At 40.9% G+C, this 20,037-nt stretch overlaps 3 protein-coding genes across 5 annotated transcripts; 2 read left to right on the top strand and 1 right to left on the bottom strand.

The window, feature by feature from the left end:
* Positions 1-817: 817 nt before the first annotated feature.
* sypl2b (synaptophysin-like 2b) lies at positions 818-4,216 on the top strand. The gene is made up of 6 exons (XM_040048219.1): positions 818-959; positions 1,104-1,181; positions 1,858-1,976; positions 2,080-2,275; positions 2,623-2,814; positions 2,929-4,216. The coding sequence occupies exons 1-6, from the start codon at positions 942-944 to the stop codon at positions 3,034-3,036; spliced, it is 711 nt and encodes a 236-aa protein (XP_039904153.1). The 5' UTR covers positions 818-941; the 3' UTR covers positions 3,037-4,216.
* A 520-nt stretch (positions 4,217-4,736) lies between these two features.
* On the top strand, positions 4,737-11,306 carry atxn7l2b (ataxin 7-like 2b). 3 transcript variants are annotated; one of them, XM_040048217.1, is made up of 7 exons: positions 4,737-4,922; positions 5,413-5,481; positions 6,694-7,006; positions 7,233-7,450; positions 7,650-7,733; positions 7,895-8,079; positions 8,500-8,752. In XM_040048217.1, the coding sequence occupies exons 1-5, from the start codon at positions 4,826-4,828 to the stop codon at positions 7,694-7,696; spliced, it is 744 nt and encodes a 247-aa protein (XP_039904151.1). In that variant the 5' UTR covers positions 4,737-4,825; the 3' UTR covers positions 7,697-7,733; positions 7,895-8,079; positions 8,500-8,752. The 3 variants fall into 3 exon arrangements, with proteins under 3 accessions (XP_039904151.1, XP_039904152.1, XP_039904150.1); XM_040048218.1 differs by lacking the exons at positions 4,737-4,922; positions 8,500-8,752 and adding an exon at positions 4,964-5,001 and having other exon boundaries at positions 7,895-8,035; XM_040048216.1 differs by lacking the exons at positions 4,737-4,922; positions 5,413-5,481; positions 6,694-7,006; positions 7,233-7,450; positions 7,650-7,733 and adding exons at positions 8,898-9,019; positions 9,928-11,306 and having other exon boundaries at positions 8,500-8,668.
* Positions 11,307-13,044: 1,738 nt separating this feature from the next.
* amigo1 (adhesion molecule with Ig-like domain 1) lies at positions 13,045-19,992 on the bottom strand. Its single transcript, XM_040047954.1, has 2 exons — positions 19,469-19,992; positions 13,045-18,648 (listed from the first exon to the last, which is right to left on the bottom strand). Exon 2 carries the CDS (start codon positions 18,539-18,541, stop codon positions 16,997-16,999), a length of 1,545 nt encoding a protein of 514 aa, XP_039903888.1. The 5' UTR covers positions 18,542-18,648; positions 19,469-19,992; the 3' UTR covers positions 13,045-16,996.
* Positions 19,993-20,037: the final 45 nt, after the last annotated feature.

The raw sequence follows: 20,037 nt of genomic DNA on the forward strand, positions 1-20,037 counted from the left end.
TGAAAATGTGACAAGTAGATTATAGACACCGAAATAAATAAATCGCTACTTTTTCAAAAGGTCAAATGGTCATCACTTTGGTAAGCGAAGCAAGAGTTTCTCAACAGGCTTAATAAAAAAAAAAAAAGCCAAATTTACTTAAGTGTTAAAAGGCTCCTCCTTAAGTCAACACATCCTGGTTGGGTTTTTTTTTTTTTTCATTATATGCAATAAACTCTGCACAGCACCATCAGATGACTCACAGGAATCATAGTAGGAATCGAATTTGCTTCCACAGCATGTCAACAAATTTAACAGAACCTGACTGCAATTTTCAGAAACATTAAATGCACTTGGACACTGTGCAGCTGTGGACACATATACAGGCCTACAGCTCATACTATATACACACTAAAGACATCCATGCATGAGGGATGTGAAGCTAAGCAAACGTGAGCAAACTTTAAGACATATACGGGCAAGTCTTAGACAAGAAACACTATCAGGACGATTAAATTAATGGTACATCTCATTTAAAGCTCATGTAAGTCCACATGAAAACTATAAAGAATAACGTGTGTGATCTCAAATGTTCTGCAAATACCACGTTTACTTCTGGCACTTACACTTCTGTGTCTTTAGGGCAACTAGTAAAATTTAATTTCACGTTTTTTGCATTTGTAAAAAGCTCTGAAAAACTCTTTCTTGTGTAGTGTAACCTACAAAGATGAACGCCTAGTGGCGAAAAACAAACAGGAGCTACCGGATGGCATTTCCTCCACTTTGAGCCCTGCTGTTAAGCAGCGCCCCCCTTCGTCGGTGATCACGTGTTGTCAGCTCCAAGTCAGCGAAGTTGTTGGAAAAGTTTTGACAAGACCAAGGATCTTCGACACAGCTGCAAAGAGACCAGGATCGGCGATTCATAACCGCTCCTAAACTCTGATTTTGAGTCTGGAGAAACAATGGAATCCGTTGCGCAGGTAAACGCGCTACAGGAAGAGTTTAGCTGTTAATGACGTATATCTGATGAATGGACACTTTTGAGCAAACACTCCTATTTACGCCCGACCCTCCTCGGCAGTGCAACTCCGTCTTTCTCACGCTGTGTCTTTATTTTCGATTAGAAAGTGATGACTTCGGGATTCAGTCTTGACTTTGGACCTCTTAAAGAGCCTTTGGCATTCATCCGTTTGCTAGAATGGGTAAGTTTTTTCCTCACTTTTCTTTTTTTGCTTTCTTTCCTTTTACTTTTTACCATATGGCCTGTATGGCGGGGTGTGCTTTGCGTAGGAAGCCGATCCTTGGCTGCAAAACTACTTCATAACTTGATTGTGTTATTTGTCTTGTGACCCACTGCTACGCCCAGATAAGCCATCCAATTCATCATTTGAGCTGTAGCACTGTTATAAATACGGCATGCAGTTGCACTCGAGTCAAGATGCCTTCCTATAATAGGCCTTTATGCGGCTCAAACCAAAAGCCAACGTGTAGCAGGCAGGATGTTCAGTGTTCTGCACGCCAGAAAGTTTACAGTATAGGGTCCGATTAACATGCGTGGCCGCATAAAACCAAATTTTATTTCATATGTGCAGGTTGATATTCATTTCTGCGCTTCCAGCTACTGGATAAATCATTCTGGCAGCATTGCATGACTTTAAGACCGGATTTTGCTACTCTGTACAGCTGTCACCCTGATAGTTTTGTGTAAGACTTCCTGTCTTACACAAAACCAAACCAAAAAAAAGTTAATTGCATAAAATCTGGAAGGAAGTGTGGGTACATCTGTGTGACAGTTATGTTCAGCACTCTATCCTGAGCACCTAATTTGTATCCCTTTATCTTATATATTTGTGTGTGTGTGTGTGTGTGTGGGTGCAGGTCTTCTCCATATTTGCCTTTGCTACAACCGGAGGTTACAGTGGCTCATCCAGCATCAATGTCAAATGCAACGGAACAGAAAATGAAGAAATAACAGCAACCTTTAACTACCCATTCAGGTGCCAAAACAAACAGTGCCACACCTCAGATTCCAGTTTACTGGAAAGTGTGTTTTCTTTAACGATTGTCATAATTTCTAATGCGTTCTTTGTGTGTACACAGGTTGATGGATCATCCCTACGCTGTCCCTAACTGTAATAAAACATCCACTAATTACTTTCTGACTGGAGACCACTCATCCTCTGCGCAGTTTTATGTCTGTATTGGTGTGTTTGCGTTCCTCTACAGCACCGCCACGCTAATCATCTATTTGTGTTACAACCACTTGTACAGGGAACCTAGTCGGGGCCCGGTCCTGGTAGGTTTGACTGGATTCACTCTATTTCTCTGTTGTTTTGGCTTAGCTAGGTCGTCCTCCAAACAGCTCACAGGTCAAGATGACATTACAGAACGACCAATTTAAAGCAAATTTGAAGTAAGGACATATTTTATGATTTGTAATTATTCACTTTAGTAATGCAGGAGAGCAGAGATAACGAGATGTCCACTCTCAAGTTTGAGGATTTAACAGAGACATGAAAATGAAAAACTGGGCAGGGCGTGGTTTCCAAGCAGCTGGACACTGCTCTGTTCTCTGCTGAAAACATTTCAGTTGGGTCTCCTTGTGGGTTTTGTAGTGACATGTATTTTTTGCTGCTCAATAAGGACCTGGGGTTGACTGCAGTGTTCGCCTTCCTGTGGTTGGTATCATCTTCTGCTTGGGGTAAAGGTTTGTCTGATGTCAAGAGGGCTACCGATCCTACATTCTTGCTGACTCTTATTGACGTTTGCAAAGGTGGCGTGCACACGTGCACAACGGGGGCTCTGCCTTCCATGGGTCGATTGAATGCCTCTGTGGTAAGCTTTATGCAATTTATTTTAAGTAATAAGCCTTAAATGGATAATTACCCTTGCTTTTTTTTTAAATTACCCATGTACAGTTTTGACTTCTTCTGTTTTATTTTTCGGCAGGTATTTGGTTTTCTTAACCTCATCTTGTGGGGAGGCAACTGCTGGTTTATTTACAAGGAAACGCCTTTCCACAAATCGGCCAACCCACCTGCAAATGTGGAGGGGTGACCGAAGCCATTCTAACTACACGGCCACTTCATTTTAAAATAGTCTAACATGTAGTGTTCCTACACAAATGCTTTTGGTTAGGACTGCAAAAGGAAAAATACTATTCTACGTATAACAAATGTATTTCAAACTGACTGCTCTTTTTTTTTTTTTTTTTTTTTTTTTTTTTTTTGCAGTATTAATTTCAGATTTGGATTTTCTCTCAAGCACATTTTACAAAGAACACTTTTATATCTATGCATCAAATATGAAGGGCCCCTTATTTCTAATGAGACTATGGATGTGCAGTATTTTGTAACCATACATTCTGCATTCAGAATTTTTTTTTTTAAAGGCTCAGGGCTGTTGAGTGTATGAAGTGCAAGAAACCTAACAAATAAAATATAGTTTAAGTGCATTGATTCTTAACACAACTGTAGACTGTGGATACGAATTTCAGCACAATCTTTATTATAAAGGCCTGAAAATATAGAGTTTCAAAAAATTCATTAAAAAAGTAGCCAGTGTGAGATTGTTTAAAGTGGGTCAGAGTCCCGTTTAATCTTTTTTGTTATTACGCCTCATCATCTCTTCAGTCAGGCTGATTTCACTTGTTTAGACTAACGGCTAAATATTTTGTTGTATGTGATGCCTCTGTTCATTAGGAACATGCCAACTCTTTAGGAATTTCACATTTCTCATGATTGCTTGGAATTATAAGATATTTATTGGGCGCTTCTCCCAATAGGACTTGCATTTTTCTGTTTCTAGATCTTTCTAAATCAAGGAGTGTGTTTAAATTGAGGAGTTTGTATTAAAATTACATTGTTCAATACACTATTTCAGTAATGTTGTCAACCCTCTTGTGTGAGCTTAGCTACTCATTGGTTCTTTTATTGTTTTGTTTTTTTCTTAAATGGTTGACTAATCTCTTGCCTGTTTTCAGTAATTGTGTATTTCTTATCTCTCTTTTGCGAGGCTTCTACCTCCTCTTTGTTATAAGGGAATGCAAGCCATCTGCCTTAATTTCCACCACTCTTATGATTTCCTACTTTTTGTGAGCGGGCTTGATTCCCAGTTTCCAGCTTTATCAATCAAATTGTTGTTAAAATGCTACAGAAGAGAATGGAGTCTGTGGTCGAATACAGAAAGAAATTGTGTGGACATGAAATGTCTTGCTTGATTAAAAGAAAGAACCATATCTGTTGTCAGATCAGTTTTTTTATGCCTGTTATTTCAGCGGCAGCACATATTGCATAACATGTTTGTAAGGCGGGTACACTGGAGTTCAGGTCTTACACACATTAAGGGTTATGTGTGTAATGGTTGTGCCCCACTTAAAAATTTTACAACCTGTGTAGACCTGATACCTGACCTTTGCTGAGCTTCATCACTGCATAAAGTGCAGAATATTTTTGAACTCAAAAACACAGCGTGTATATGTTTAATTTGTTTTACTGGAACATTTTTATGGTTTGCACAGTTGTTCAGACACAAAAAAAGCATATGACCAGCTTTGTGAAATTGCTGTGGAGCCATTTTTCGTCGAACTACAGCGCTGCAGAATAAGTTAAACTGCAGCATTTTTTACTACTAAACTAATATAAAACAATAAATAATATATATATATATATATATATATATATATAAGTATTTATTTATTTAAGAGGTCATATAAAGCGATGCAAAATCTAAAATTTTGTACTTTTATAATAAAAACTGGCAATATATGAGTAAACATGGTTCAGCACGGTCACGAGCTTCGTGAACTGCGCGTGAACTGGCGAATCGTGAGCGCGCAAGAGCTGCAATGGCCGCTTTGGATCGGCGAAATCCTAATCTCGACGACTTTGTCGGATTAAACTGGAGCTGTTGGGTAGACAGAGTGAATGTTTTATCATCTGACGGTGAGTCGTGCACCCCAGCTCCAGACCTGATTCCCAGCACGTCATAACGTCAGCATCCGACGATTTGTTTCGTTTTTTGGTACTTAAACACACACAGCGACACAAGGCACGACCCAAACAAAAGACGCGCTGGGTCCTAGTGCAGCGAACTTTCGTCGTTTGTTGACAACCTATGAGCACAAATGGAAAGAATGTCCTCCTTATTCTGTTATGTGGTGAAAAGAATGTTAAAGTCTTACTGAAAGACGCGGTTTGTTTTGGATCAGAGACAAGAGCAGTAATTTAGTTGAAAATTTGCTCAACTTGAAGCTTTTACAGCAAAAGTGACTGTAATCAGTTGGCAATAGCTGTGGATGAATAATTCAAACTGACGCGTGAAACCCTCTCATGTGTGATATGCATGTGTTACTGTATAACCAAATAAACCCGTTTGTGGCAAGAAGATACTAGAATTTAGTATTTCATGCTCACGGGTTTGCTTTGCCTGCAGCTGGGTCTAAGGTTGAAGATGACGAGTATGGGATGAACTGCTCAGAGACCATGACGCTCGGAAAAGAAGGTGAGGACTGTGACTGGGCCCATTCAGTTAGAAATTTGCATACAATCGTCATGGACATGAACGTCGTGGTTATTTGTGGATTTTAATAATTTCTTTGAACTGTTGCTTTTCCGGGGTGTAATGATTGTACAGCATACATCTTAAATGACTTTAAAAAAACAAGAATTGGATGTACATGTTTGAATTTATTTTGGATTTATTTCTCATCCACACAGGGTTGAAATAATAGACTCAAATGTAGACATACAGTAACTTACATTTTTAATAAGTGTTGCTGAAGTTTTTACGGTATCTTTTAACTTGACAAGGCCAAGGCTTATTAACTTCTTGTTAGTGATCATGATTAATTACAACTGGTAGATTTGCTTGACATCACTCATTGGCTTAAGCGATACTGACAGCAATAGGAGTGTTTAAAGAACTCAGTGAAGATCTAAGAAAGAGAAACCACCAAGGCTCAAGCTTGTCATGCATTGGAAACTCCTGGAGCACCAATGTCACTATGTTTACATTGCATTGGTACGAGAAGGTGCCTGGAACAAAGCTGACGCCTTCAAGCTCGACTGAAATTTGCAGCCGCCTGCATGGACAACCCATATGCCTTCTGCACAAAGGTTTCATGGTCACGTGAGACAAAGATTGAGTTATTTGGCCACAATGAAAATTGGTATGTTTGGAGAAGTAAAGGTAAGACTTTAAAACATGAGAACATTGTACCTATTGTTAAGGCATGGTGGTGGTAGCATCATGTGGCACTGGTACAATTCGCAGAAAGAGGACTAGCTTCAAATTCTTCAACTCCACGTCAATTCAGCAGCTAGCTGGTTGAAACTTGGATGGGTGTTCCAGCAGGAAAATGATCCCAGGTGCACATCAGAGCTGGTTTTAAAATGGATAAACCAAGTTCACTTTAAGCTTCTGGATTGGCCTTCCTGAAACTCAGACCATGGCTGTGTTGAGCCCGTATTTATACTTCTGACCCTGTGTGCTTTAGAACATTTCCAAAATAAATTCAAACTTGTGCACCTAATTCTTGTTTTTTAAAGCCAGTAAAGATGTTTGCTGTACAATCATCCACCCTGGAAAAAAGAACAGTTCAAAGAAATAATCGAAAGCCGCAAATGACATTCACATCATGTTGTCATGAGTGTATGTAAACATCTGACCATAAATGTACCTAATTTTGTCTCTCCTTCTTTTTCTTCTCTACAGATATGCACATATATGGCCACTGCCCAGCACACGATGATTTTTATTTGGTGGTGTGCAGCCAGTGTGGTCAGGTAGTGAAACCTCAAGCTTTTGAGAGGCACTGTGAAAGGTTGCATGGTTCTGTTACGAAGATATGTAACCCGCCATCCGCTCTGGCGCCTCAGCAGCTAAATTGCTCCAGCCTCGGTCTTTCTAATAATTCTTCCTCTATGGAAAGGAAGAAGGAAGGCAGATGTCAAAAGGGCGGCACCTCATCTGCAACCTCACCTGCCCAACAGCACAAGTCTACAAAGACCCACAAATATATAGTGAGGTACTGTTTACGAGTGCCCGTTCACGAATTAGTAGTCAATGCTAAAATTAACTGATTAATTGTTATTGGAGAACTCTTCCCTGCTCTTCCTGGAGATGTAGGCAAAAACACATTTACATCTTCTAGTTTATATCTTGCATAAATATCAGTGTTGTCTCTCGTGTAAGTCTGAATATCATGAATCTAATAAGTTAATTCTAAGCTCATTTTAAACTTCTTTCTGTAGTTTATCTTCTGTGAAGTTCCCCGAGGAAAACCCTCACTCGTCCTCCATGCCTTGCCTTCCTCCATTCCATTCAGCACCCCTGCCCCCTGACGACTGTTCCACCTCCACTCTGTTAGAGAAATCCTCTGTGCAGAAGTTGACAGCTGGACAGTCCACTGAGTCTCACTGTCCTCAGCGGGGCATAAGAACCTACAGCCGGATTTACAAAAACATCCACAGTAAGTCAGCTTTTCCCCCCAACTTTTGTCTATTACTTCCCCTGCTGCTTTCTGGGAAGTCTGCCCACTTAGTGTGTTAACTTGGGCTTAATGTGTTGTACATCAGTATTTGCATTTTTAAGTAACAGCCTGCATGGATCCTCCTGACAAGTCCTGCTGTTGCTGACTGACCTTTGTGTTTGTGCTTTTCTCCACATAGAAAAAGAATGTGATCTGAATAAACACGGCAGAGTTTTGGACCCCTGAAAGGAAGACGCTGTGCAACAGGGAGCTAATGTGCAATGTAAACTCTCAGCACATTGTCATGGCACATTGCCCAGAGTTGTTATCATTTACTTATTGTAGTTAACTGTATAAAACTTTTATTATTTCATACAAAACCAAACTATGTCACTTTTTCCTTTTCTCTTTTGCACTGCTCTCTCACGGTTCTTTCTTTCATAGGCTGATTCAGTCAAGCATCAGCAGAAAGTGTTGGGAGAGACTAAGACCACTGATCAGAGAACTACCTCAGCTACAGATCAAGATATGGAGAAGCTTCGTGATGAATCAAAATACAAAAAGAAACATGTGGAAGCTGACGGGGAAAAAATAACAAATAAACACAGCAACAACTGCCACATTCAAGGGTATGAGTCTTAGTGTATACCTTAGCAGATTATTGCAGTAAATTAAGTATTTCTTTCAGTTATATAAGAAAGCAACATGGAAAAAAACACTACTGCATACTCAGCGTCGTACGGTGATGCAGGATAATTGCAAATTGTTGAGCTGCAGTTCTCCCATTGTAGTTCAGTCTGTGTTAGTCCACGCTATAATGAGCTTTCCTCCATTACGAGTAAAAAAAACCCAAAAACACTTTGAATGGAAATCTTGAGGATTACCAGACAGATGTTACAGTCCAGATAAGTATGCATCGTCTTCTGCATATCTGCATATTTATTTTATCACACGAAACTGATGTAGGTTTTTTATTTTAATGTTTTTTTGTGGGCCGTGCGCTAGCTGTCACAACAGTCTCACGTTTGCATTACTTTGCCTTCACACAGGTCCAGGAATCCACCAGGAAGCTCTCCCGAGGAGGAGGGTAACGGCACTGTGGAAGCGGAAGTGCAACCTCCGTACCCGTTCACCTTGTCAAGTGACGACAGTGAAGAAGATGAGCAGGATGAAGCCACAGACCTACCTGCTACACCCTGGCACCCCAAACCTCTTGGGGTGAGGGCGAGATATACAAAATGCACAGCAGCTGGTTGATGGGAAGGTTGTTACGTTAAAAAAAATCTTTAATGACTGTTTTCAGAGGGGCTGTGTGATAATCTTTCTAATATAGCATAAAATCCATGTTATATTTCTCAAAACAAAAAAGGGTGGTGTGGATGTTTATGTACTTTCAATTCTTTTTAAAGATGTTAACGGTGGAAATTTACACATTGCTTTCATGCAGCTATGCACTTTTGGATGTCGCACGCTCGGTTGCAGCATCTTCACGTTTGATCGGCGTTTGCACCACCTGCGCTTTGCACTCAGTGCCATGTTGGAGCGCCATGTCAGCACACACTTGTGGAAGTGAGTATTACTGTTTTTTAAATGGCACCCATTTGCCCAAAAAAAGTTGAAGAAAAGACCTGCTGGCTGAGCTTAAAAGACAACTATCCACAATATGCAAGAGCCTCCACTGAACTAGACACTGAAATCGCTACAGGGAGGAGGTCTACTGTGGATGGCCTCAGCTACTCCCTGGTAATTGTCTAAATAACAGAAACATCAGCTTTTTTTTTCTTCTTCTTCTATTTCCTACCTTTGCTGACGGGTTGAAAAACATCTGTTTGCACTGCATGTCTTCACTTATATTACAAAGAAAAGCCTTGATGCCTGCCGTGAGGCTCATTTGCAGCTTCATAGCTTTGGATGCTTTAATGCTCAAAGAACACACTATTTCAAATCCTTCATCTTGATGCAAACCCCCACCAACCGCATCCTCTGCTTTTTAACCACAACCATGTTGGTTACATTTATAAATAACACCCCTGACAAAACTCAGAAGACTGAAACACAAAACCATACCCGGAACAACAATGCCATGGTATCCGTCAGCATTACAATTTTGCCATTGGTCTGGCATAAGGGCATAAGCTAACACCAGTGTTTGCCACAATATAAAGAAACATCTCTTTTTGTGTGTGATGTGATTTTGCCCGATTGTGCCATATTTACAGTACAAAATTTTAATTTTAGCATTGCAGCGCAGTGAGGTGAAAATAACTCGTGACAGCTGGTTTCCATGAGTATTATTGGACTGTGTTTCTTTTTGAAGTCTAGTACTAGAAACAGTTCAGACCTTAAGCCGCTGTTTAATTTATCTAATAACAAAATGAGGCTTCAGCTAATAGTGCAGAAAACTCATGGTAAGTGAATCTGCCTTTGAGTTTTATTTTATTGGAATTACCTTCACATTTTTTTTCTTTTACTTGCAGGAAAATGCCTAAAGTATCATCAGGTCTCAGGTCACACTCCCACAGCCTTGAGTCTACCTCACTGGTACAGTTTGAAAACAATCCTTGTCAGCCAAACTCTTACAGTATTAAACCGCCTTATCCTACCACGTCTGCAAGTGTCGGGTCAGGGAGAGTGTGTAGTCCCAGCAAAGCTCAGCTTATAGAGGTGGAACTTATGCAAGATGCAAGTGCAGCACAGAAAGCTGTCAAGAAGTTACAAAGCAGTGAGATCAAAGCCTCCAGATACATCAGGGATCCCTTATTTCATCAGAAGGGCCAGCCTCAGCGACCAGACAGTGCTACCTTCTCAAATGGAAAAAAGCCACGAGAGTCTACGAAGAGACAGTCAGATGTGAAGAAGTGTCGCCCTTTGCCTGTACCAAATCACCGCTCTCCCCGCAGCAAAGGGAAGCTCCCAGGCGATCAGCAGAAAGTGGTGGCCTATGACCACATGAGTGTTGCTCAGAAACGCAAAAGCAGCAGCGAGTTACTAACCTGAACTTCTTCACTTTCAACAATCTCTAAGTTGAAATGTTTGTCCCATTCTTCCTGCTCCAGCTTTGCCTTCTGGAAGGGAGAAAATATCCAACATGTACTTACGTAAAGGTTTGACAAAAAGCTCGACCCCTAAACACAGTATTGCTTTTATCTTATATTCTGAATCCATTCCTCTTTTTTTATTTTAAAGTCATGAATGGACAGTACGTCTTCTTCATTTTAATTTGAATGTGATGTAACAACAGTAAACGTGTTTGGTAAGTGACAGTTGCTGTTTACATCTCAGCTTTTCAGCCAAACAAGAGGCCAGTCTTAAAACGACCACTTGGAGATGAAGCGGTGCAGGACAGCTGGTACCAGCATAGTGTGAGTGTGTGAATGTGTGTGTGGTTTTTGTCTTTTGTGTATATTTGTCTTCAGGTTTTTATGCAAAGATTTCAGGAACAAGTGTTTGTATTGACATATTTGTAATTCTTATTGCTAAATTTATAAAAACTGTTTAAGAACATAAGTATACCTCAGTCTGTTCATAATGCTGCTAAAGTTACTAAGTTTTTTTGTTGCAGAACAATTAAAGTCTTGCATTACTCTTGCTCTCTGATTTTCATTATTTCACAGCGGTTCTGTACAGATGAGTCATTAAAGACTAATGACTAAAACTTATTTTGATAAATTGAAATCCACTCAATTCATAAAAGCGATTGCATCTACTCGTCCGATAATTTTTCATCTTTAAACACCAGATGGTGCTATATATGCATCTGGAAAATGCACTGCTTTTTCTCTAACGATATAAACGACATTGATCTCAAGCCACCTCTCATTTCTTTATATTTTGTTTCCAAGGAGCCAGACTCTTATAATTTTTTAAGTGTTGTTCATCAGTGGTTCTCCAGGCTTTCTGAAGGTCTTTCAAAGGGGACTTTTTTGTTTGTGAAGCCATTTAAAAATATTGAAGTGTTAAAAGACAGCTAACTCAAGGGATAGAGCTGTGTTGAGTCTACATGTAATGGATAACTTGGCAAAGAACCAATTTTAGATTATATCTTTGGACACTTTGTTACTAGCAGACTGTTGCAAAAACACTTTCATTCCCATTTATCAGCTAGTAGCTGAAGACTTGGCACATCTCAGCAGGATGTGCAGTGTGTCCTTAAAAAACTGAGTCTAGACAAGTGGAGGAAAAAAAGAAAATGTGCTGGACCTAAAAACGATTTTCAACCAACGAACAGTACCTGAAAGTCATATTTTCAAGAAAATGGAAAAAATAGGACTTGGGTGATGGCCCTTTAGTTGATCCTTCAACCAAGTTCCCGGAAGTCTCGTCAGATATGATCTCAGTGGAAGAGTGGCTGTCAAGCATCCATTCTTAAGGAAAACAAATGTGGAGAAAAGGCTGAGGTATGTCAAATTACACAAGAACTGGACTGAAAATCAGTTACAACAGGTGATGGAGAGAGAGGGGAGGCTGCATTTCAGCCGAGATCTTTGTCAAAATTGATAGAAAGTTGAACACAGAAAAGTACCATCATGTTTTGATTCACCATACAATATCATCTGGAAAGCCTCTGATTGGTAACGGCTTCATGTTCAGCAATGACAATGATCCCAAACAGACTGCTAGTGCAGTAAAAGAGAAAAACGCAATGAAACACTATCAGTCATTGATTGGCCTCCCGGAAGCCTGAACCTGAACATTATTGCAGCAGTGTGGGATGATCTAAAGACAGCCAACATCCAAAGAAGAGCTTTGAATGTCCTTGTAGAAGCCCAGAGAACTATTTCTGAAGACTAGTTAAAGAAATTAGAAAAAAGCTGCCCAAGAGAGTTCAGACTGTGTCGCATAATAAAGGTGGTCACAACACATATTGACTTTTAAGCTTTTAGAATTGTACAAACTCCGATTGTGACTTAAATACTGTATTTCCATGTATGTTTGCAGACCTCAATAGAATCGCTGCAGCTGAGAAAATGTGAAGAAATCATGGCTGACTCGAGATTTTTACACAGACCTGTAGATCTACTTATTTATATCAATAAATTAAATCCTGCTTCCTGTTTTAGAACATTGTGATTGTGGTGCACAGTCAAAGGTTTCTGAGAAAGTTTGCAATCATTTATGAATTCATTTGTAATACACAAGGGTGCCACTGATTAATTTTGGTGTTCTCTGCATAGATAAAATACCCGCTATCATCTAAGTTATCCCAGTTTTTACAGCACCAAATATAGATTCAGTGGAACCATTATAAAAAGACATAATGAAGCTACTTACCCTACTTTCCTAGTGAACAGCAAATGTCAATATTTACAGACTGTAGTGGTTTACATAATGTTACCACTAGATGGTGTCAAGGCATCGATGATGTATTTCATATGTAACCAACAGGATCTCTTCTATTCCCTCCACACGATACAAGCAAAATGTAACTTTGGAAACTTCGATGTATTAGTTTCATATCCAAACTGGTACTAAATCTGAGAACATTGCTCCATACTCTTTATTTAATGCAACACCTGCTAAGATGTGTATGCGAAGAACAAGTTTCATGAAACAACAATTTCTGATAAAAGTGAAATCAGAGGCAACAAAGAGTGTAAATTTGAATCTTTTATTAAGTCAAAAGATATATCAGTATTTTTTGTCTTTAACGCCTACTGGTTTATTCGTATGAAGTCAGAGAAGCTCCTAAGCATACCATGCAAAGCCATTCAACTTTAGCTGCGAGACCTTTCATTTCTTAGGGCAGTGACCAATCGTATCATCTTTGAAGCAGTGGTAAATAAACTTAGTGCTTTGTATGCTGTTAAAAGCTTCCTTCATGTCCTTTGGAGACTAGCAGCACTCTTTTAAAGCACCAAGCTTTTAGCCTCAGCAAATCATGAATGTTCCCTTAACTGCTACTTCATAGCTAGATGAGTGGAGATGTGTGCTGGGCAGCGAGAGATCACTCTCCTCCCTAATTGGTGAGTCTAATGTACCATTAGGGTAAATAGCAAAGGGCCTGTAACATGCACAGATCTCGAGACCCAAACTTTGTCTCATTGATAGTACAAATATGAACTCTTTAAAATGTGATCCCTAAGTTTCATATTGTGTGACATAGTCCTGAGATTTACTCACCCGCTATGTTTAAAGCCATTGAGAACCCATTACATTTCAGGAATTTGTTGGTGTGCTTGGAGATCATTCCTGATTTTTATTTTAAAAAACAGGAAAAGATTTGTACGTACAGAAAAGCTCTCGCTTTGTTACAACACTGCTGCTGCAAAATGCACCTACTTGCACCTCCCTTCATCATCTGACATGTCACCAATGTGATAAAGCACTGCGCTGCTTATGGCTTTATTAGCAAAGTCAAATACTGGCTGAATATGACTGGAGGCTACATACTCACTGCCCATTAGGATGTCTCATATGCAATTATGCAGTTATTTCAAAAGTGTCCCCTTTTTCCCATGCAGAGTTTGTTCAGATATATTCTCCGTTTAGCCATATTCATCACCAGATGACGGTAAAATACATCCTCTTTCAATAAAAAAACAAAAAAACAAAACAACCCCCCCCCCCAAAAAAAACAACTGAACTCCACCTGGCTTAAAAAATAAACACACATATCCAGACTTGAATGTTAAAACAACTAACAAGATCACAGTGACAGACATAATGCAAAATGAACATCATCAGATTATACAAGGATACAGTCATTACACTGATAGAACATAGCAGTACACAACTAAGCAATACTGAACACACAAAGTGAGTCTCACTACGTATATATACTGTATATATAGTTATTAATATATATAGGAAGGCAGGTTTGCTTTGAAGAGAACAAAGACACTCTTTCTTTCTATTTTAGGTCCCTTGCAATAGCACTAATTTATACAGAATTGCAACCTGTATTTTAAATGACAACACAGAGGAGTAGACCACCCATTACCCACAGCAGATTTAACTGGACTGACATCGGGTTCATGCAGGGAAAACACAACCATTTCCCAGTGATCTGGTAATTTAGCGCGCTCAATAGCGGTAATATCTGTGTATTGTTTCCACTTTTAGCTTCTCAGCTTTTGTCTGGGGCTCAAAAAGGTGAGTAGTCTGAGTGGGGAACAGGTTAAAAGCTCAAAATGGGATTCTGTGAAATGTGAGCATCCTGGCCAAATGGAACCAGTCTGCGGTAATGCTAAATGCGGCTCTATTTAAGTAGGATTTTTGGTTTTTTTGGTCCTCTTCGTTTCTCCACCTGGTATTCCAATGTGTGAGAGAGTGGAATGATTCACACACACACACCACCTCTCAGATAAATGTGACTTCCTTTTCTCACCCACGCAGGAGACGTTTAGTGGTGCACACGGTGTCTGTGACTATTCCACCTATTTTGCGTACAAGCCTACTGCACCCACAAATGTGTACGTCTTTGTGTGTTTAGCTGCAAGATATATTAATAACTATCATTTCTAATAGAAGGTATTCTTTGAAGCTGAATTCAAAAGCGTAATGAATTATCATATCTTACAGTACTTTTCACCCGTGTGACTAAGTTGGAGTGTAAATGTGTAAAGAAAGGTGCAGGCGTTTCCCTCATTAACAAGCTGCAGACTACCTAAAGGGCGTTGCATTGATTGAACGATTGCTTTTGAACTAATTAAGGGCAGCTTCAATGACAGCGGTACACAAACAAAGCAAACACATCTGGGCTGAATTGTGGCTGTCGGTATACAGAGAGCCAGGGAGAATGGTTTTGTGTTGCTGTGACTCATGATAACACACCAATCCCCTTCAGCTCAAAGAGACAAAGACACAGAAAGAAGAGGGACGCTACATCCCATCAAAGGAAGCAATTAGCATTTACTCCAGGCTGGCCTTGTCGTATTATGTCACGAACACCGCGCACGTTAATGAAATCTTTCTTGTTTTTGCTAAGAGACAGTCTCCTGTTTAAAAGTTGTTAATGAAATATGCGCCGCACACCAGGTGTCTTGCACATGAAATTACTTTTACAGTTAATTCAGTAATATGTGTTGGCAAAGGGATCTTTTCAAAAGATCCCGGGTCCCCTGTGTTAACTGAAAATTTCCTGTCAGCAGCCACAAGCACTAAAATGAGCCTTTTCTTGTCAAATTATGCACAGCCTCATGTTACGCATAAGCTTAATTTTCTGGTGGAGTCAGGAGACTTTTTTATTGTTATTTAGCCTTCAGTGTTTACCTGTTAATACAACCTAGATCCTTTTCTAACCACCATAACAAACAGCTACATTTTCTGTGATATGAGGATCTGCCCATCTGAGCAAAATGCAAGATGAAATACTTTATGACAAAGTTTAAGATGTATGGGTAGAAATTTGTGCTGTTCGGGGATTTTGTGCAAGGTGCAAAAATGCAATAAAATAAACTCTGCAGCTTTTTTTTTTTAATGTTGCGGCTGACAGAAACTAATGCTGTAACTTGACCGGGAGAAGGAGTTAAACTTGACGGCAAGTGGCACCTCGGTGGACGACAAACAGAAGCCTTGTCATCCTTGTAAGGAGTGTGGCACCTTTCTGTATACAGAATTCAGACGATCTGTTGATAATCAGTCATAACAAAATACTTCCCTGCACCTAATGTGTATCTGTTGGAGGTGCTCACTGCTTTTAATTGTGTAAGACTGCAAATGTTTCTTTGGGGTTATACTGTGCAGCAACTAAGAGGCAACTTTTTTGACGAACAATTCATTTGTGAAAAATAATCAGCGTGGAGTTAGTTGGCAGTTTTTTAAACTGATTCCCTTAACATATAGCTGCTGGAGTATGATGTAGGATGAATATGACCTGTGGTGGTTTGTGCTACCTCAGTGAATGACTAAACATCTGAAAAATCTGTATCTTTCTTTATCTTACTCATCCAGTTCAGGCTGGGATCTCGGATAACATTGTTTTATGGCGTGCTGTTTTACTATAGAGGACTCAAGGTTAAGGTCAAATGTATTCATAGCCTAGTGACGTCAGTCAGTCTAAATCTCTTTCTCCTTGATAGAGGAGAGGTACATGAATCTGTGCTCTAATGTTTACTTACAATACAAGCTACTCTAATCCTTAATAATAAATCTAATTATGAGCTACCCACGGATTCAGTATGTATACTATTTGTGAACTAAAATTCTTCTTACATCTAATTTCCGTCTATGCCTTTTATTTTCCCAACTTTTTCAGTTTTATTGATCACTTCCTGAGTGCTGACGTCAACGACAGGACATCTACGTTTCGCTCTCGTAAGACTCTTAGTTTTCCCTTTCCGTCTACACTGATATTCCTTCACAGTATGAATATTAAGTGCTACAGATCAAAATGCTGGAAAAGTTCTGCCTATTGTCCTTTTTGACAATGAGACAGTTTGATTTTTACTCCCTTTGAAATCCTACTTTCACTCGCCAGCGACCGCAGGTGAACATTTCTCGGCAGTTTTCTCCCACAAGGTCACAGTTCACATGAACTAAAACATGGCTCACGTTGCATCACCTACATCCAGTCATGTGGCATCCACTGTCTTTGCCAGTCTCATCTCAGACCACCATGGGAGTGTCTGAAAACACGGAGCTGATGGACTCTGCCACTGACTTCTTCCTTTTGCCCTTCATTAGAGAACCAGCCTCTGCATCCAGATCATCATCATCATCATCCTCATCCCCATTGGGGTTCAGCTTACCATTTTGTCCCTGCAAGTCCTTGGAGTCTATGAAAGCCACATGCCTGTTCAGTTCGGCCTTGAGTGCCGGGTCCTCGTGTGTCGGTGTCACACTCAGCATTGAGGAGTGGATGCTGTCCTCACCCCGAGTTTTACCCTTGTTAGGGCAGCAGAAACAGCGACATGGCGTCAGGTAAAGATACATAAGCACCAGCACCACACTGGCCAGGCAACCTACCAAGGTGGTGTATGCTGTGTTCAGGGTCTCCCCAGCCCCCTGCATGGTGAAATTGTGAACCTTGAGCACTACGTAGATAGTCTCATTAAAGCTCTCACTCGTGGCAAAGCAAGTGTAGGTCCCAGAGTCCTCAGACCTCACTGAACTAATCTGCAGACTCCCATCTGACAGGACTTTAGCTGTCTGGTTGCTCCCAGGTGTCACCAGAACATTACCGGGCAATGTCCAGGTCTTTAACATATTTCTGTGTTTGGTGTCGCAGCTAAGAATCAGCGTTTGCTCCAGAAAAGCCTCTTCGTCTGCCTCCTTGAATGTGCTGCAGTTCATAGTATCACCGCTGAGGTCAAAAACGCGTGCTTGGGTTTTTTGTGGGCCAGGTAAAACACAAGTGTAGTCGTCTTTAAAGTCCACAGCAGAATTGAGCTTTCGCATGTACCAGTGTACCAGGAGGGTGTAAAGGTCACAGTGGCACAGCAGAGGGTTACTGTGGAAGTAGAGGCCATTTTTAATCCAGGCGGGCAACACCTGGAGCTCGTCAATGGGCAAAATCTTGATCCTGTTGGTGGATACGTCCAGGAGGCTGAGTTTCTCTAGGCGGGTCTTTTCTTTGACCAGCTCCACAGGGAAGCGGGAGATTTGGTTCTGGCTAAGGTACAGCTTCTGAAGGTTAATCATGCTCACAAAGGCTGTGCGGTCAATCTGTGAAATCTTGTTATTGTACAGCAGGAGGACTTCTAGGTTGACCAAAGGCTCAAAGATGAACTCATCCAGCTGCTTTAACTCATTAGAGGACAGGTCCAAGTAGCGCAGGTGCTTCACATTTGTGAACGCCTCTGAAGACAGGAACTGGAGACCATTGTGACTGAGCAGGAGGTTATGCAGATTCGGGAGCTTGGCTGGGGTCCACTCAGATTGCAGTCGGATTATCTCATTATAGCTGACATCCAGCACAGAAGTGTAGAGAGGTAGACCAGTCGGGACGATGGTCAGATTCATTTTGGAGCAGCTGACGATGTTGGCGGCGCAGATGCACATCTTATGGCAATTTAGTGTAGAACCCGCTGCCTCTGGGAGCCAGAGGAGAGTCGCGCAGAGGGCGAGAAATAAGGCCCATCTCTGGGACTTACTCCAGTGAGGTAATGTTTCCAACAGGCTGTCACCTGTTCTGGTGGAAGGCTGCAACATGCTTGCAGTTGTTCTAAATCCCAGAGAGTTTCACTACAATCCCATTCTCAAAAGAAAAAGCACGGAAGAGCAGCTGGAGGATTCTCAGGCACATTGCTAACTGAAGGCTGAAAGAAGCAGAAAGATAACGCTTTTAGACAGAGTGTTTGTAAACACAAAAACATCCATTCACAAAGCGGAGGGAAATGATTCAAGTCATAAAAATAGGACAATGGAAAATCCTGCATTTAAAAAAAAAGGGGCGACCACATCACAATTTCAAACACTCTCTCTCTCTTATTGAATGGTCTTCTAACTGGCGGACCTGATTCATGTTTTATTGAAATTTTAGCTATCGTTGTTTTATCTGTTATACATTAACTGCATTATTATAATCATACCTACCTACTGCAGACCACCAGAGTAAATAACCACATATATTTCCCCCCTCCGAACCAGTTTGAACCTACAATACCACATCCGCGGTAACCACTGTCTCCCAAGCTCACATCTCCCAAGCTCACATCTCCCAAGCGCACGAATAAAGACAACAAACTTTCCTCTGCAGCTTTGCACCGTGCGCGTCTTTCTTTAAAACAAGTACACAAGCACGCCGCAGACGGTTACTCACGCTAACCCATGTGCATTCACACTTTCTGGAATACAAGAATTGACCCCCCCCCCCCCCCCCTTCCCCATTTCCCTGGCTCACATTATTTTTCTGGCGCACATAAAAAGACACAAATGGCACTACGTTAAAAAAACACAACTAAAATATATAATTGTAAAACAGTGTGAATGTTTACATCATCACCATTTTCTGAAATACCCTTGCCCATTTGTGGATGAGCAGTTCAGTCGTTGCATTGCACCATTCTGCTGGAAAACAAACAGGCATCACACGCCGTGAGGCGAGAGATGGGGAGGGAAACCGAGAAGGACACGTACCTTCAACCGGGATGCAGCGGCGCTTAATTTCATTAAAACGGCCCCTTGTTTGTTTACAGCGTTGCTGCATTCAGATATCCGCCGTCTGAGTCTCCGTGTCTGCCGTTGAGGACGGCAACGGATGCAGGGAGGAGGGAGAGCACTAGAGATCTCCTCGCCAAAATAATAATCCCCGTCCACGAGGCATCCAACTCTTGGTACAAAAAAAAAAAAGATTATATAAAGAGAAGACAACTACACGTTCTTCTAACTAACGATCATCAACAGATAAGCGACCGCGTTCTAAAACCTATGATTTCATTCAAATGTATTGCTCGGAACACGCACGACCGCACATCCGTCTCTTGAGGATAATTGGCGCATTTTGCGTTCGGATCTCGTCGGGTCTCTGCAGCTGCCACTGAGATAATCAAGAGTGAGCAGTCTGTATCTGACAAGCTTCCTGTGGATCCTCATAGGCCTGCTGCTTTCGCCGTGCAGTGCTGGTCTGCAGTGGTTGACGTGTGTTTTTCGGCTGAGGCAGCGCGCTAAAACCCAGAAGGCGCTGTTTACAGAAATTAGCTTCACCA

Source organism: Simochromis diagramma, unplaced genomic scaffold, assembly GCF_900408965.1.
Source record: "Simochromis diagramma unplaced genomic scaffold, fSimDia1.1 OVJJ01000387.1, whole genome shotgun sequence".
In the NCBI taxonomy this organism is placed as follows: domain Eukaryota; kingdom Metazoa; phylum Chordata; class Actinopteri; order Cichliformes; family Cichlidae; genus Simochromis; species Simochromis diagramma.